The 19,307-nt window shown below is 36.1% G+C and overlaps 2 protein-coding genes across 3 annotated transcripts in view; both read left to right on the top strand.

The window, feature by feature from the left end:
- The first annotated feature begins 6,613 nt into the window (after positions 1 to 6,613).
- On the top strand, positions 6,614 to 13,169 carry LOC107729199 (phosphatidylinositol N-acetylglucosaminyltransferase subunit Q-like). Its single transcript, XM_016539630.1, has 11 exons — positions 6,614 to 6,878; positions 7,204 to 7,943; positions 8,032 to 8,163; positions 8,797 to 8,917; positions 10,264 to 10,390; positions 10,476 to 10,629; positions 11,166 to 11,277; positions 11,356 to 11,436; positions 12,173 to 12,287; positions 12,504 to 12,565; positions 12,814 to 13,169. The coding sequence occupies exons 2-11, from the start codon at positions 7,246 to 7,248 to the stop codon at positions 12,964 to 12,966; spliced, it is 1,755 nt and encodes a 584-aa protein (XP_016395116.1). The 5' UTR covers positions 6,614 to 6,878; positions 7,204 to 7,245; the 3' UTR covers positions 12,967 to 13,169.
- A 2,701-nt stretch (positions 13,170 to 15,870) lies between these two features.
- Positions 15,871 to 19,307, top strand: part of LOC107729186 (ras-related protein Rab-40C) — a 22,198-nt gene continuing 18,761 nt past the window's right edge. The window contains exons 1-2 of one of the 2 annotated variants that reach the window (XM_016539601.1): positions 15,871 to 16,270; positions 16,804 to 17,101. In XM_016539601.1, the coding sequence (XP_016395087.1) occupies positions 16,960 to 17,101 (142 nt within the window). In that variant the 5' untranslated portion in view covers positions 15,871 to 16,270; positions 16,804 to 16,959. Of the gene's footprint in view, positions 16,303 to 16,803; positions 17,102 to 19,307 lie in introns of both variants that reach the window. The other variant, XM_016539600.1, reaches the window with a different exon arrangement.

Below are 19,307 nucleotides of genomic sequence, written 5' to 3'. Positions count from 1 at the left end.
GTCAGGCGCTTTGAAACCACTATATAATGTGAACAGCTCCGCCCATTACCCGGAATCCTTTCACTTTCAGGGTTTCTCTGAAATCAATTCAGGATTAGCCACTCCTACCTGAATCAGATCATAGTAACGCGTTTGTTCTTTCACTTCTCTTCTAAACATTTCTGCATTTCCAAATAAAGTTCTATTTATACCAAAGAATACCAAGAAAATTACAGTTTATCTGAATGAATATGGCCGACTGGCTCTTTCTTCAGCTTCTGATGCGCTTCCTCCACAGTCATGGGACCCCAATAGAAGCCACTCTCTTCTAGCATTGAGGTGGTCTTTGCGATGGTCTTGAAGTCTCTGGCATAGTTGAAGGGCCTGAAATGTGTCTGGATAACCGCTGCCTGTTGGCTGGGCCTGGACCTTTGAGATTGGGAGGCTTCTGTCCTCGCTTGGGGTTCTTCTGTGCCTTGTTTCCCTTCCACTGAACTGTGCGCCACCATCCTACAGGAAAGACCAACCAGTGTGGTCTTCCATACCGTACCACAGGAAGGTCATCTAGATGAGACTCATCTGTCTGTTGAAGAGCAAGTGAAGAACACAGTTAATCAGTGGCCTTTCCAAGTCAATCACATGGTGTACTGAACATCACATAGGCTGCAATAAACTCGCTTGTTTCATGGCAACATAGATAGTGATTCACTCATCTGGATTTAAATATAAAAGTGACTAATCCTGTTCACTTCATTATCAAGGCATTTCGTGTTTAAGTTTATTTTATAAAACTTTTATTTAAAAGAATATGTAATAGAAGTTTATTTTATAAGTCTTTTTTATTTTAACATTGCTACAATACAAAATATTTAAAAATTCTAAACTGTATTTTATACTTGTTATTATAAGCGTTACATTATAACGTAAATAAACAGAACAAAACGTTCTTAAATTTCGCCCTTGGTGCATATTTAAACATTTAAATCAAAAACAGCCCGTTAACCCGTTTTTAACAGTAAAGTTTAGTTGCGCGTAAAGCTGGGATCTTACCGTTTTAGCGAATATGCACTCCAAGAGCAGTTAATACAACTTTGCCTTTGACAAACTCTCGTCGCCGCTTCCAAAATCAGGTTTTTTTTAACTCCCATTGATTTATTCCACCGTTATGTCTCGACAGAGATTTCCTCAGCGCACGACAGAAACTCTGTGCGCTTGCGTTCTGCTCGTTCTAATGTGAGAATGAACTGTCAGGCGCTTTGAAACCACTATATAATGTGAACAGCTCCGCCCATTACCCGGAATCCTTTCACTTTCAGGGTTTCTCTGAAATCAATTCAGGATTAGCCACTCCTACCTGAATCAGATCATAGTAACGCGTTTGTTCTTTCACTTCTCTTCTAAACATTTCTGCATTTCCAAATAAAGTTCTATTTATACCAAAGAATACCAAGAAAATTACAGTTTATCTGAATGAATATGGCTGTGTGTGTGTGTGTGTGTGTGTGTGTATAATAGTTTTCTTACATCATTTCTTTATGATAACAAATCCAAAATCGCAGAGCTTCTGGAATAGTTACTACTATTTTTGATTGCAGTTGGCAAATGTGTAACTAAACATCAAAAGACAAGAACATTGAGATATCTAAACATCAAAAGACAAGAACATTGAGATATCTAAACATCAAAAGACAAGAACATTGATATATATATATATAATGCCGTTCAAAAGTTTGGGATTGTAATGTTTTTTAAAGAAGTCTCTTCTGCTCATCAAGGCTGCATTTATTTGATCAGAAATACAGAAAAAACAGTAATATTGTGAAATATTATTGCAACTTAAAATAACAGTTTTCTATTTTAATATGCTTTTAAATATAATGTATTCCTGTCATGTTATGCCGAATTTTCATCATCATTACTCATCATCATCTTATTTTTGAAAGAAATGAATGCTTTTGTTCAGCAAGGATGTGTTAAATGTTAAAAGTGTTAAATTGATAATAAAGACTTATATTGTAAGAAAATATTAAATTTTGTTCATAAAATAATCCTGAAAAAAATATCACAGGTTCCAAAAAAATCATTAAGCAGCACAACTGTTTCCAACATTGATAATAAATCAACTTATTGGAATGATTTCTGAAGGATCACGTGACACTGAAGACTTTAGTAAGTCTTAGGATTTTTTCTTTTTTTTGAGAATAAATAAAAGTTCATGCATCTTGGGGTTAAACATGCTTGTCTTACTCTTACGGTTGTTGTGAATTATGCATGTCTGCATTTGTCCTGTTAATGTAACACTGTGTTAGCTGACAAATCAGTTCAGACCCTCAGTGGGTTGGCTCTGTAAAGCATTAGCCATAAATGAAACTCACTTTCAGCCACTAAATCCACATCTGCGGACCAGGCAAACATTTATCCATGAGTTTCATTTCTTACAAATAGAGATAGACTTTAAGTTGCATGACAACATGCATATAGACACTCAGACAGAGTAAACACTGCACAAGAGTTTCTGCTTATTAAACATCACAGCATTTGTGCCTAAATTATTATTTACAAAAATTACATCTCCAGAATATGTTTAATAGTTATGCACACAATTTCGGGGGGAGTCAAAAATGTATTTTCTTCATGAGCTTTTAGTCTTTATGGCCCAGTCAATGAGACTTACATGTGTATAAGCCATATCCTGAAAGCCCTATTAACAAGAAGAATGACATCAGAGTACAACAAAATACCTTTTGAGTAAAATTAACTCTTCTCACTGTGTGATTCGTTTAAATGATATCATTGTGAAACTGAAATTCCAGTCACGCAAATTAGAGGGAGTATTTTCTTTACAGCGAGTTGTTTGCCTTTGAGCAGAGTTCCTGGTTATGCTTTCATTTCTCTTGTATTTCTCAGAAAGACACATATTTACAGTAGGAGGACCACTAGCGGAGAATAACGTGCTTGCACTTCCACACATAAGGAAGAGGAATCTAAACAGACAGGCAGGCATGTGTCAATTATCAGAGCTTTTCCCTGAAACAATCCTCTTTATCAAATAAAGGAACTGCCTGAACATTTTTATTGAATGACATTTTGGTACAATGTTATCATCATTATCTGTCATGCCTTCTCTGCAGATATTTATAGTATGTGTTGACAGGCCTATATTTTTTTATTCCTCATGCACACAAATGCATAATTCCAAATCCAGCCTGTCCGAGGACTGTTGAGAATATAGCCACCAGGAATCAGTTGCATATTTGTGCATATCCGTTTCATTCTCAAAGCCATACGCTGCAGATTTTTAATAGCCTATCTGACTGAATCACCTCTCTCTTATACAGCAAAGTCTCAGTACAGGGGAAATCTGTCAAATGCTTGCATCATTACAATCCGTTTACTTAATTACGTACATGAAAACGATCCTTACCTTGTTCCGTTACGGATGAGAAGGAATGTATGCTATTCAAACATTTCTGTCTGTTTTATCTTTGCTGCATATTCCAGTGCTTTACGGGAAAACGAAAGTGAAAGCTAGTGACTGCTCTCATAACATTTCCTGTAGATGGTGCTGTTTCTCCTAAACTGCAGTTGCTCGAGTCACCTGGTGCTGTTAATGGGAATTAGGGAACACTTCTTAAAATAGTGAATCCAAAAATACAATCGTCTCTTTAAAAATAAATAAATAAATGAAACACGTAGAAACTATATGTTAAGATGCCCTGAACCTCACTTTCACATCTTTACCTCCTTAGAATTGTATCTGTCATCCCGTCTCGGAAAGTACATTATCACAAAATCAGTTCTGTCGTAATTCAGACATCAGATAAAGAAAATAATCTAAGGTCACTTTCATTTTGAAAATTTCTCAAGTCACGTGATCCAGACGCCATATCACTGACTTTCCAAACCACATAAACAGAGCCTCGTGTGGTTTCCTTGAATAGTAGCCAATGTTTAGAAACGCTTCTTCCCTTTTTTTTTTTTTTGGTTTTTGTATGAAACCATTTGTTATCATGGCCCCATTTCAACATTAAGCTCTGCAGCAACATATTTTTGAAGTATTGTAGCGTATATTTGCTGTTTTTGCCCTTTTACACCCAATTTACAAAGCGACTTACAAATTAAGAATGCATGTATAACTTCATTAAACAAAATCATAATCATAATGAACTTGTTCCGTGTATGTGGATAAATCATTATGAAGTTATGGAGAATTCATGAAAACTAGACCAAAAAAAAATCCCTTGCAAGTATTCCAATCACGTGACTGGCGCCAGCTATACGACAGATCTTTACCTGAAAACACCATCTTTTCTGTAAGTGCTGTTCACTAAAGAGGCGTGTATATATAGGGCACAGGTGTACTGTTACATAAGCAGGAGCCAGACAGTTTGGGCAGATGCCGTCGGATTACTCTTAACTAAAATAATATAAATGTAATTTTTATGGAAGACTGTGAAAGCGCTTAAATCAAATTTTGAAAACAAATTTTATTCTATATTTGAACAAGACTGAATACACGTTGTGTAGGCTACTGCATGGCATAATTAAACAGTTTCGGTTCCCATTGACGTTCAGTGCATTTATTTGTCCATAGAATGGAAGTTAATGGGAACCAAAACTGTTTGGTTACAAACATTCTTCAGTATATTCTAGCTATTCTCTTATGTTCTACAGAAGAAAGAAATGCATGTTTGGAACAACATCATGGTGAATAAATTATGACAGAATTGTCTTTTTTTTTTTTTTTGTCGACTGTCCCTTCAAAAGTCTGGCTAATGTTAATTGTATTGAACTTTAAATGAGAATGTCTAAACGTTTGATCTATATTAGGCTACAGCTATAGGAAATAAAGGAACCGTCTTCCTGTAATTCTCCTCCAGGGAAGTTTGTGCCTCAAGAGGCAATTGATTAATGGTGTGATTATATATGCTTCGTCTTAAAGCTTTTGTGTCTGTATTGAATTTCCTTTTATTGCAGTTCAGTAAACTCTTCCTGTTATTTCTGTTATTCCCGTTTAAATTCCATTTCAACATCCTGAATATTGAAGTTGAATATTTCGGGTTGAATATGAATATGAAGTTGAATATTTTCATCGTTAGATGATATTATTGCAACTCCAGCGCCATCTTCTGGAACCTATATGTCTAACTATCAATTACACATAATTTCAATTAATTCATAATTCATTCAATTCATAATTTCAAGAAAAGGCAAATAATGTTGCTACTTGCTAATAATGTCTAGTGACCAGTGTAGACATGCCGGATTCGGGGTATTTTTTATTTTATTTTTTTATTTTTTTCCACACATGCTTTTCTCATTTGTCAAGGATCATTAAACTTATTAGTGCAGATAGTATTATATGAAGTTAACTGTTTTATTTATGAGTAAACTGCACACCTATGTGAAAATAGATTAAAGGTGAAAAAAATACAATTTACATTTGCACAGTGACTTAGGCCTAATTAAATGTACTTTTAATAAAAGGTTCATCCACAGTTCTTGTTCATATTTGCTTCAGTTCCCTCTTGAAATTCAAGTCTTATCATATGTGAAGCTGTTATCAGGAAAGAAAGGCTGGTTCTTTAGAGGTCCCTTTTGTCTTGTATGTTAAGATAGCTAACGCTTCATTTAAGTCCTATTCAGACACCGATCGGCAGTTCATGTGACTCTTCTGACTTTTAAACAAGGCAAGTTTATTTAGCACATTTCATACACAATGGTAGGCCTAATTCAAAGTGCTTTACATAAAAAATGTAGGTAATCATAACAGATGTCTAAAGAAAAAGAAGAAAAAAATTGATTAAAAGCAAGGGGGAATAAAAGAGAGAAGAATAGCTACATAAGATGATACAGTGCAGTCAGTAGGGCTCAGCGCTCATTCAGTACATGCACAGCTACACAGATGTGTTTTTAGTCTGGATTTATATGATGTCTGTTGTAGTAGCCTACATCTGATCTCTTCTGGAAGCTGCTTCCTTCCAACTGCGTGTGGCATAATGGCTAAAAGCGGATTTGTTTTGAGTGAACCCTTGGTATTTAACCGACTTAATCATAATGATCTTAATGGTCTCTGTTTACATATAAAACAAAGACGATAGCAAGGGAATATGATTGTGTTTGAGTATGCGATCAACACAATATATATATACATACAGGGGTGCGTATAAGTGGTAAGCAGGTGCGCATGCGCGACCAAAATAAAAAATGCGCTGTGTAAATAAGTTCTGACAGAGCATTTGCATATGCAACCCGCCAAAATAAAAGCCTGCTGATTTTACGTTTGAAAATAATGAAAATTCATCTTTAAAAAGTAAAAGTAAATAAGTAAATATTAGCATTTTGTTATTAAGTTTACTATAAAATAGTTGTATTTTTATTTAATACCCTCTTTTTATTTTAAAATATAATAGTATTATCACACTTTATTATTTAGTTTATTTCATTTTTTTTATCTAAATAAGTAAAGTGCAACAATATTATCACTACGAAACTCGCCCCCCTGTATATATATATATATATATATATATATATAATTCTGTTTACTTCTGGGTTAAACCTGCCATTGTGAAATTAGTCAAATAAAGTCAAACGCTACGTGAATTATTTGGGTCGGAACTGAAAACATCCCTTGAGTTCACCCGACGGGATTTCAAAGACGGACTGTCAACAATACGATCGTTATGATGGTCTGTCTACTTCTATGGAAAACCGGTTTTCAGTTAGTTTAGCAAGAGTCAGAACTGGACTATTATATCGGGTGCTGTTTTCCTATGATTTTAACATTTTTTGGGAGCATGCCAGCGTTGATTAACGCACATAGAAGAGTTAACTTGCTCATTGTCGGTTACAAGATAAGAGCAACTTCACAGAAATCCTTGCCCTTTAAATTCTACAAGGTAACATTTTTGAGTACTTCACTACTAATTACAACATATATTAGTATGTCCCTGCATTTGGTCACGGTAAAATTGCTAATTAAATCGATACGAGTTTTGCCCCGAGCGTGTGGTTTCCATAGAAACGACCCAAATTCGTGTTCAAATGATTTGAAGGGCACGAGTACAACAGAGCTGTTCTCGCTAGATTTGTGGATGCTTCTAAGCAACTAACTTACATGTTTATTTTTGACTTGACAACTCAAAATTTTGCACTATAGATAAAATAATATGCATTATATTTTCTTGTTTTCAGCCTTTTGATAATGCTCTTTTGCCCATACAGGAGTGTATCTTTAGCTGTTACCGTACTTTATAGCACACCATCATGGTGCTGAAGATCTTCTTTCCCCAGTGCTGCAACACTGCCGACAGCGGCCTGCTGGTTGGGCACTGGATCCCAGGTCACAATTCTGCTGTGGTACTGGCTGTCATTCACTACCCCTTCATACCGGGTCAGGTGAAGAAGTACTTGAGTGAGCTGCAGAGCCAGACTCAGGTGGATCTGACCGTCCTGGGCTCCTGGAGTATGCCCAAAGAAGGCCAGGAAGGAATGGACAGCTTCCTAAAAGACCTGAGTACCATCTTTCCTCAGAAATGTTGGCTGCAGTTGAGCCGTGAGATTGGCAAAAGAGGTTTTATTTGTCAGGTGGTCCAAAACAATGGGAAACTTCTACAGGACCAGGAGCAGAAGAACGGCGATGAAAGCAGTGAGGGAGATAAGATCATCCTCATTCATTACGACCAGAGGAAGGTTATGCTGTCCCAGCTTCACCCGGTACAGGATGTCGGCCAGAAGTCTGATATTGAGCCCTCAGAGCTGCGTTTGGTCTTCCAGACAGTTGCTCAAAGTCAGCCTCTCTTTTTCCTCGACAAATATGACGATGGGCCTCTCAAACTCACCCACTGGCAGTCTGAAGGCAGGGAGGCTAGTATTATTGCAGAGCTTCTAAAACAAGCATCTGTTCCGGTCTGCATCTTCCTGACATGGCTGCTGTCTCTGTGGCACTGGTTTTGCAGCTTCAGGTGAGTTAATGTGTCTCAGCTTGAACCTGTTCAGTGGTACTGAAGAGTGATGATGAAATTCATATTCAAATCTTTTGGTATTTTACAGGATTTTACATTTGCATCCAGTGCTGTTCATCTCAAGCAAGCTGTCCACCTGTGTTCAGTCGGGGTACAGGACAGTTCATTTCAAGACTGTTTTCTCTCCCAAAAAAGCTGCTACACACATGGAATTCATGAGGTACAGTTCTTGGGTCAATGACATACAAGAACACCATTAATAACAAAAAGAAAAAAATAAGTTTAAAATACATGTGCCAACTTCATAGAAATGCACTCTTCCTCTTTGTATTTATGTTGGTTTCATATGGTTTTGAAACACGTTATACTGAGAAAAGTTTCAATTTAATGACCCTTGTGGTGTAACAAGTAACAAGTAAAAACATATTTTCTTTACACTTAAAATACTTTAAAGTGTACACACATCATCATCCCCAAAAGGTTTTACATATATTTTGGATGGCAATAAGTAAAAAAAACAATCATGAGTTATTAATTAATAAATATAATTATGTTTTTGAGGAGTCACTAACCATGCCGTCTCATAAAAAGTAAAAAAAAAAAAAAAAAAGTTTTAATTTAGATGTTTTGTTTAATGTGCATTCATTCTTTTAATGAGCTTCCTTATCAGGAGAGTTTACATTTACATTTTTGTTTATGCTCCAAAAAATACCAAAATGAAATTTAATTCAGCAATTAAAAACATGCTTATTATAAAAAAAAAAAAAAATTACAGTATGATCCATGTATCATGTTGCTCCTTTGTTATTTAATAAATCATATTCTCACACCTTTTTTTTTTCACCCTCTGCAGAAAAGCAAACATTTTTGTGTCTTTTCTACTGGACATAGCCCTTGGTTTGCTGCTTATCTCATGGCTTTATAGGGAGAATCGTATTAGCAAATTAGCAGATACTTTGGTACCTGTGGCTGATGTAAGTATGATCCCTATTATATCACATTTGCGAAAAAGTTTGGGATTGGTTAGATTTTTTTAATTTTAATGTTTTGAAAGTCTAGTATGCGCAACAAGGCTGCTTTATTTGATGAAAAATACAGTGAAATATTATTACAATTTAAAATATTTTTTCTATTTTAATATATTTTAAAATCATTCTAATATGCTGATTTTGTGCTCAAGAACATTTATTATTTATTGATTTATTTATTATTATTATCAGTATTGAAAACAGTTCTTTGATTAAAAGAAAGTTCAACCACTGCATTTATTTGAAACCGAAAACTTTATAACATTATGATGTCTTTGCTGTCAATTTTGATCATTTTAACACATCCTTGCAGAATAAAATTATTAATTTCTTCCAAAATAAAAATCTTACTAACCCCAAACATTTAAAGGGTAGTGTGTATATCTATCTATCTATCTATCTGAGTATATATATATATATATATATACACTGCCGCTGAAAAGTTTGGGATCAGTAAGACTTGTAATGTTTTTTAAAGAAGTCTCTTATTTCCGTCAGCCATTACTCCAGTGTAAAGTGTCACATGATCCTTCAGAAATCATTCTAATATGCTGATTTATTATCAGAGCTGGGAACTGTTGTGCTGCTTAATATTTTTTGGGAACTTGTGATACTTTTTTTCAGGATTCTTTGATGAATAAAAAGTTAAAAAGAAGAGCATTTATTTAAAATAGAAATCTTTTCTAACAATATACACTATTGTTCAAAAGTTTTCACAGTTGAAAGTCAAATGGAAATTAAAACTTTTATTCAGCAAGGATATGTTAAATTCATAAGAAGTGATAGCAAAGATTTATATTGTTAGAAAAGATTTCTATTTTGAATAAATGCTCTTCTTTTTTACTTTTTATTCATCAAAGAATCCTGAAAAGGTATCACAGTTTTCAAAATATATATATATATTTGGCAGCACAACTGTTGCCAACATTGATAATTCTAATAATAAATCAGCATATTAGAATGATTTCTGAAGGATCATGTGACACTGAAGACTGGAGTAATGGCTGATGGAAATTCAGCTTTGCATCACAGAAATAAATTATATTTTAAAGTATATTAAAATAGAAACCATTATTTTATATTGTAATAACATTTTGCAAGCTTACAGATTTTTTTTTCTGTATTTTTGATCAAATAAATGCAGCCTTGATGAGCATAAGACTTTTTTAAAAACATTACAAGTCTTACTGATCCAAAACTTTTGAGCGGTAGTGTGTGTATATATATATATATATATATATATAAATATGAAGACAGAGATGTTTTACTGAAAGTCTTGGATTATCTTGCAGCGTGTGGCTAAAGAGCTACAGGAGCTGTTAGAATGGCTGATGGGAGCTCCTGCTGGACTGAAGATGAACCGAGCTCTCGACCAGGTGCTGGGGAGATTCTTTCTCTACCACATTCATCTGTGGAGCAGTAAGTAGATCTTCAGTTCGAGCATTCTGATGGTGTTTTATGCTTATTAATGAATCGCCTGTTTGTCTTGTGATTGTGTCCGCAGGTTACATCCATCTGATGTCTCCTTTCATTGAGAGGATCCTGTGGTATGTTGGACTTTCAGCCTGCCTGGGATTGACCTTTGCTCTTTCCGTATTGTCGGACATTGTGGCCCTCCTCACATTCCACATCTACTGTTTTTATGTGTATGGGGCAAGGTGAGGTTCGGTTTTGTTGTTACGTACTGTCATGTTTCTGCACTTCCAGTAGAGGGCAGTGTCAACTTTTATATCTATGCTGCTTTAAGGGCTAGTTCACCCAGAAATTAAGGTTGTGTACTCATTCAGTTTACTTTGTCATTCCAAATCTGTACGACTTTCTATCTTTACAAAATGTCCAATGTCTGCTGTTTAACGTGTTATAAAAGTGGATAGGAACTATGGACCGCCAAGGTCACCATTCCCTTTCATTGTGTGAAATAAAAGTGAATATTATGTTCCATTCTAGAAAGAAAGTTATACAGGTTTGGAAAGACATGAGAGAACATAAACCATGACGGAATTTTAGGTGTACTATCTCTTTAAGATTCTATCTCAGATCTGTCTGGGCAGCTACTTGCCATTTATATTTACAGTCTTGCATCTTTTATTTTCATATTACCCTTGGCACAACATTGCAGGGCTTTTAATAATTGCTGAGATTTGCAGCACAGTTTCTTTGTTTGTGAAGTGTACTTTCTTATCTCTGTTGTCAGACTCTACTGTCTGAAGATCTATGGTCTCTCCTCCCTGTGGCGGCTCTTCAGGGGAAAGAAATGGAATGTATTGAGGCAGAGGGTTGACTCGTGCTCATACGACCTGGACCAGGTACATGTCTTGCACAACCACTAGCTATTCAGCACATCCCTACAGAACACAGCTGACACTGCTCTGTTTCCTTTGCAGTTGTTCATTGGCACTTTGCTCTTTACGATTCTGCTGTTCCTGCTTCCCACCACTGCCCTGTATTACCTGGTCTTTACCCTGGTGAGTCACTCTGACATGAGATTTAACCTCACCCTTATTCCAACAACCCCATTGAACCGTTTGATGCAGTTATTTTCACACTTGTTACGGCTCATATTTTTCAAATGGTACGTCAGTCCAGAAGTCAGCTGCATTGATTTGCCACTATATTATGATTGTTTTTATTTATTTATTTATTTATGAATGTGGTCATTATGAATATTATAAGGTAATTATCACATTTTAGCTCTTATCTCTTGATGTGTTTTTTTTTTTTTTGCTTGCAATGGCCTATACACTACTGTTCAAAAGTTTGGGGTCTGTATTTTTTGTATGGTTTTGAAAGTCTTTTATACTCACCAACACTGCATTTATTGGATCAAAAATGCAGTAAAAACAGGAATATTGCAAAATATTATTACTATTTAAAATACAGCTATTTTAAATACAAAATATTATTACAATTTTACAGTTTTCTATTGCAATATATTTTAAAATGTAATTTATTTCTGTGATGGCAAAGCTGAATTTTCAGCATCATTACTCCAGTCTTCAGTGTCACATGATCCTTCAGAAATCATTTGCTGTTCAAGAAACATTTCTTATTATCAATGTTGAAAAGAGTTGTGGTGCTTAATACTATTGTATTAAGACAATTGAAAACATAATACAGTTTTTTTAATGATTCATAAATATAGAAAATCATAAATATAGAATTTATATATTAATAACAAGTCATTGGTTTCTCTGTTTCTAGCTGCGGCTGGTGGTGGTGCTGTTTCAGGGCGTGATTCACCTTAGTGTCGACTTCATCAACTCCTTCGCCCTATTTGCCATCGGCCAACGTATCTGCAGACCGTACAGACTGGCAGGTGAGCCATACTGTAACACACTGAAGAAATCAATCAAAAAAGGTCTTACATTTTGTAACTAACATAACACTTGATGATAGAGATGAAACTATGAATGTACTTCTAGGCCATGTAGTGCAGTCATATACTAACCTTCAGTGAAAACCGCTTGCTTAATTATGTGTTTATATAACTGACTGGTTAGTTAAACACTTTATGAATCTTTTTGTATTCCAGAGGGTGTTAAATTCAAGGTGCTTTGCCAGGAGCCAGGAACTCCTCTTCACCTGATGATGGAGGTAGGTTGATTGTTGCTAAAACAGCTTGTCATCCTGTAGTTTATTTATGCTTGGGTTTCATTTGTGGTTTGGGTTTGCCCTGTTGATTTTGTGGGATGGATATGAGGGCTATTGAATAGCTTCGTTTGGCTCACTGTGTGCAGTGCAAAGACTGGACATCCTTTACTTGTCTCTAAAGTTTGATAATGAATCATATAGCAGATGAGCAAGCATGAATGAAAAATGTCTTTTCTTTTCTCCACCTTCAGATCAACCCATTGAAGTGCAGCTCTGTACTGCGATGTTACCGGACGCCCACGTATAGCTGTTACCCTAAGGATTCCTGGGCCGCATTGTGCAAGAAGCTGTTTGTCGGAGAACTCATTTACCCCTGGAAGCAGAAAACTGACAAGACGGACTAATTTTGGGACCTGGTAGACCAACAGCAGCCAGACACATGAACACTGGGAGAAGGTTCTCTATTGGTCAGACTCCACTGAATTTCATGATAGTCTTAATTAGGTTTTTAACAGAAGTAGATATTCCTACATTGTAGATTTAAACCACAATCTTTCCTTTTACAAACATTGATCAGAATATTTGCTTGAAACTGTGATTATTATTATTCTTTTTTTTTTTTTTAGATTTAAACCACAATCTTTCCTTTTACAAACATTGATCAGAATCTTTGCTTGAAACTGTGATTATTATTATTCTTTTTTTTTTTTTTAAAACATCTACAACTTTTTATAACACTGAAAATTTAAAAATGGACTAATTATATTGTATTCTAATCTAGCTTACTAATGTGTACTGACTCTGAATGTTGAATTTAATACAGATTTGTGTAAATTATTTGACCATGAACCACTTGTTATGTCAGTGTTGCCAAATTGTTGTTTTGTAGCTATTATTATTAATATAAGTGATTTAATCAAATCAAGATTTTTATAAATGTAGATGATCATGATCAAACTATGCATTTGTGCTGTTGATTTTCAAACTCTAAATTTACATCAATAAAGTTCATTTAATACCATTTTATATATTACAGTATCTTTGTGCATCTTAAATCATACTTGTATGATTTATGTTTGGACTATAAACAGTTGCTATTTAAAGTTTACCCATTTTCAGAAACGTGCTAGTATTTCTAGTCTTGGATCTTTTGTTTGGGAGAGCAGCCTGAAAAGAATGTGCTCAGACTGGACTGAGAGCACAACACAGCTATGACAGCTGTGGCTTCTGATTATTCAATGACACATGAAAAACATCTGAGCTAATTCACCTTCATGGTTTTGTTAAGGGCAAAACAGTTGTGTATTTCCGACACAAAGATGGGTAGTTGAAAGTTGAAATATATATGTTATCCCTTGTATAACTATAACTCCAACTCTCTCTCTCTTTCTCTATTATTATTATTTTTTGTTTGTTTGTTTACAAGAAATAAAACTTTTCTTTAGCAAGGGCTGCATTAAATTGATCAAAAAGTGACAGTGAAGAAGACCTATAGTGTTACCAAACATTTCTACTTAAAGTAAATGCTGTTCTTTTATTAATCAAAGAATCCTGAAAAACAAATGCATCACTGTTTTCACATAGATATTCGGCAGCACAACCGTTTTCAACATTAAAAATAAAATGAAATGTTTCTTGAGCAGCAAATCAGCATATCAGAATGATTTCTGAAGGATCATGTGACACTGAAGACTGGAGTAATGATGCTGAAAATTCAGCTTTGCATCACAGGAATAAATTACACTTTAATAGCCTATATATTCAAATAAAAACAGTTATTTAAAATTATAATAATATAGTTTGCAATATTATAGATTCTACTGTACTTTAGTGTTTTTACTGACACTTCTTCCGAAAACATTAAAAAATCTCACTGACCCCAAACTTACTGAGCTGTTGTCTAATATATAAATTACTATTAGTAGGTCTGTGTTTTATAGTGTATAGTCATAGTTTGTAAATTTTTCGATGCTTTCTATATATGACCATAAAAAGGAAATGGACAGAATTCTGTCACATATCTCATCCTAGGAGAACAAGCGCTATTATGTATATGTTGGGGGTGAGCGTTTATGTTTTTTAATGGCTGGTGTAGAACTTGATGCAGGGTCCAGATGTCCCTTTGTCTCCCTTGAGACCCTCATGTAGCTGTAATCTCGATGGGCTTCATACAGCAATTTGCATTTTAATCTATTCAGGGGGAGGGGGATTATTTTCTTTTGATCCCAGAAAGTGCAGAGACCTCTGGCTTGTCCCCAGTCCTGCATCTGCCACAAGACCAGTAACCTGTATTATAAGTGCTGGAAAAATAAGGTGAAAACAATACATTTAGATTTTTTAAAAGTTAGATTTAAAGGGATAGTTCACCCAAAAATCATTATTTACTCGCCTTATATATGTATGCACAATATTAGGAACTGACAGCCTCAGTCATTCACTTTCACAGCATGACAATTTTTCCATACAGTGAAAGTGAAGGGTAACTGAGGCTGTCGTTCAACCTAGCATCTCCTTTTGTGTTACACGGAAGACAGAAAGTCATACAGGTTTGGAACAACATGATGAGTGTTTCTAATACAAAATATTTAACAACAGACCGACAAAAATAAATAGAATTAGTACCAACTGTCTCTCAGTTTAAACAGTTACATAGTTATAAATAAAAGATTGTTGGACATATACATCACCTGTCTCTATATACACACTGAGACCAAATGAATCTAGACAGCCAGTAGCAGGTGGGTTGTGTTGTGTGTACTGTATGAATGGCTGCGTCTCAAAACTTAGCATGCTGCCTACCTAGGCAACATTGTTAGGCACATTCAAAGGCATTAAACATTTATACAAAACACACCTAAAGATTTTTTTTCCCGTAATGCTCATTAATGTCTTGATAAATGTTTATATTATTTATTTATTTAGTATTTAAAATATTATCTATCTTTATGATCCATTTAAATAATATCCATCCATCCTCCAAATTTTGTCCTTATTAGGGTTGTGGGTACTTATTAATTCATTAATTAATTTATCATTTAATTTTATTAGTTTATGTTAATTTTGTTAAAACATTTTAATTACACCTTATATGAAATAATTTATTAACATTTTCACTTTATTTATTTCAAAATATTTAAATTATATTTATAGTAAATATTTTATTTTATTAACATTATTTTTGTAATTTATGTAAAAAATAAACAGTACTTTGATGCCCAAAACGCGTCTAGGTTGGCAACTCTCCAGGATTGTAGTCGCAGCCTGCCTGCCTGCGTGCGTGCGTGCGTGCGTGCGTGTGTGTAGGGGGAGGTACTGGTACAGTCAGTAGGTGCGCAGCAGTACGCGGAGGTGAAAGCTCAGAGTGACAGTGTGTGTGATCTCTCTCTCCTGCGTGAGAGAACATGGGACATATTTGGATATCCGAGAGCATTTACAGCACAAGCAATAATATCCAGCGGCTCGGATTATTGTTTAATCGCTCACCTTCCGAGCCTCGCCCCAGAACCGCCTGATAACGCGCAGAGATCTATAGCCGAGCAGCGTGAATTTACATGAATCTTTGCTATTCAGAGGAAAACAGAAGAGCCATGATTTGTGCCAGACGCGCTAGCATCGGCTGCTCAAGCTAACTGAAATGCGACTGTGGATATCATCCTTTTGTCAGCCTAAAGTTTCTTTCTCACATTTCAACAGGAATATGTTGTAATTGTGAGGAGTTTATGCTGGACTAGAGAATAATGGTATAACATCGACGTTATACGCCTGTTGTTGACTCGCTAGGCTCATAGCTAGTAGCGCTAGCCGATGCTGTTACTCCATCTGAACAACGGCTTGTCTTTAATGTGTTTTAATTAGTGTTACAATAACAAATATACATTCTTATTAGTAATATTGTCATAACCGTGCAGGTGGTTACTAGATAAAATTGTAATGAGATTATTTATTTGTGTTGACACCTTTGGAGGCGCATGCTAACAATGCACTAGCTCGATAGCTCAATTGCTTTTCTATTATAGCAATAACTTGCCATGATGAAATATTTGTTTTGGTAAATGTTTTTCAGAACTTGTGTGAAGACATGCAAACAACCTAGCTGTTCAGTTTGCCAGCCATTGAAGCATTTGTACATTTACATTATTTTAAGACTGGAAGAGTGAATACTGCTGGGCATTTTAAAGATTAAACACTTCTAGATCTGGACTGGAAGGGTGGGAAATAGTTTGATTTTGGTGTGTCTGCAGATTTGGCCTTACGCCCTTTCAAAGATAGACCTGACACAAGAGACTCATAGACCCCCGGAGCTCTGGAGGAATCAAGGTCCATCTTTGGCATCAGAGAGGGACACACACAGTTGTCTCCTGTTCTTTGCGCTGACTCTGGCTCTGATGTGAGCAATCATGGGCACCCAGGGCAGCCCTGTGAAGAGCTACGACTATCTGCTCAAGTTCCTTCTGGTGGGAGACAGTGATGTGGGGAAAGGAGAGATCCTGGACAGCCTTCAAGACGGATCTGCTGAGTCTCCATATGCCTACAGCAGCGGTGAGTTAGTCAACACTTCCCACACATCTTCACGCAGAACGCGAGTAACACATCCTTCAGTCAGAATAATCTCACATCAACAAGGCCGTCGCTCCGTGAGCCATTCACATAATTGTGGTGTTAACAGGTTTACCAAATATCACGTTCAATAATATGTTTTTGACTATGGTGAGTAGGGTTGGGCCAATAGACGATGCCATCGTCCATCGCCGATGGCTGACAGACATCACGATGTTGAGCCGGCAACATGTGATATTTAACAAATGTGGTATTTATTTCAAACACTTGACTGACGTTATGAAGTGAGTTTGGAGTAAAAATATGTTATTAAATGTGGTATTTTCACATGCTTTCAGATGGAGAAGCATTTACTTCACAGAACCGTAGTTCACTGAGAAGCTATGCAAAGAGCTTTCACTATCGCGAACGATAATAAGACGAACTCGGATAAACCATATATTGTCGTAGTCGTGTTTTTATTAGTCACGTTGAATTAATCAAAACAGTTAAATCTTCTGTTTATTCAGCAACCGCTATAGGCATTTCCTGATTTCTTCTGCGGGGTGTATTTGGAGTTTCAGCGCGAGAGCGCCCTCTGGCCTTCGGATGGAGATTTACTGCTGATCACAGAACCGTGCTTCACTGAAAGATACGCATGACAATCGCAGCTTCTGCCTAATCGCGATTTATCGCCTTTGCGATTTAATTTCGATTAATCGTGCAGCCCTAATTGGTAGTCACTCTTTTATTTATTAGTCAAGATTGTACAGTGTTTTTGGGGAGTGTTCCAGAACATCCAGTGCAGAGGTCTCCCTCAGGATACAAAACACACAAAGTAAATATAACTAAAGAAGTGTGAAGTGTGTGTGTGTGTCTGTTTTTATTGAACAGGTCAGTGCAGCACACTGTCAAGACTGGTTTTAAGCACAAGCTCTTTTGATTTTATTTATTTCACAGCTTTCCTTTTGCTGTAATGAGATCATCCACGCTCTGTCATTAGGCTGAAGCCAGTGAGGTGATAGACCAATTATATACCGATATGCCTTTCATATCCAAATGAGCCTTGTGTGTGCAAGCAGATAGGAGCTGGGTTGCTATTGTTCTGTCCTTTTTCATACATAAGGGCTGCTGTTTATCTTGTCAGTTGAAGCTATTAGGGAACAGTGTGTGTTTTATGGGTGTGAGAGATCTCACAGTGATGGCTTTTCACTGAGATCTCCTAGGGGAGCTTGCTGGTCCAGCTTCAAACGAGTTGCCTCGTACAATCACTCAAAATCAACACAGATGGCTCCACGAGCTGTCTGTAGATTCAGCGATGGTGAATTACGCTGCAAGCATATATATTTCCCTGAGGGAGATGCCATCCTGACGTGCTCAGATGGTTTAAATGTTGAAAGGCGTTTTTGAAGTGAATTATAGAGAAATTGAAGTGGGTGTGTAGAGAAATTGGTGTGCAAGGTGGAATATTAAAGCCTGATGGATAGAAAAGTGTCCTTTTTTTGGTTTAAACTTCATCTCATTATATAAAACTGCTTTTAGCAGTTAGGAGGTACATGTGGTTGGTGTTAAGGGTCTAGACTGGCAACCCGATAGGTCATGGGTTCAAATCTCATAAGGGATGATGCCCTTGAGCAAGGCATTTAACCCCAGTTTGCCTCAAGGGGACTGTCCCTATAAAAAGTGTACTGTAACTTGCTTTAGATAAACGCATCAGCTTAGATTACAAATTTCTTTTTTGATTTCTTGAGTTTAGAGAAGCCTTGATAAACTGCCTTATGCTGTTAAGTGGTTTTAGATTGTGGAATCTGTATTCATACGTATAATAAATTGGGTCTTTGGTGTTTACTCTGATTGATTTGTCTTTGCTCTGGCTTTGAGTGGACATCTGTAAATATTTAGAGTCTAAAGTTGCAGATGCAGACATCTTGGCTGCTAGTGATCGACAGATAGATTTGGCACAGACAAGTACAGCGGTAACAGCACGACCAGAAAGTGTTTTCTCTTTAGTAGGGATGCAGCGATTAACCGGTTTCGCGATTAACCGCACTTTAAAACGTCACGGATAATTAATCGTAAAGGTTCCGCTAAACCGAGTGTTTCTGTTACACGGAACGGAACTGTTGCAGCTTGCGCAAAACGAAAACAAAGTTACACTAGCGGTGCACCAGCTTAAAATGGTGTGCTTATCAGAGGCATGGAGGCTACT

This window comes from Sinocyclocheilus rhinocerous, unplaced genomic scaffold (genome assembly GCF_001515625.1).
Source record: "Sinocyclocheilus rhinocerous isolate Xijiao unplaced genomic scaffold, SAMN03320098_v1.1 scaffold1029, whole genome shotgun sequence".
Taxonomy (NCBI): domain Eukaryota; kingdom Metazoa; phylum Chordata; class Actinopteri; order Cypriniformes; family Cyprinidae; genus Sinocyclocheilus; species Sinocyclocheilus rhinocerous.
The sequence above is the reverse complement of the archived record's forward strand: the minus strand, read 5'-3'. Positions and strand labels throughout refer to the sequence as shown.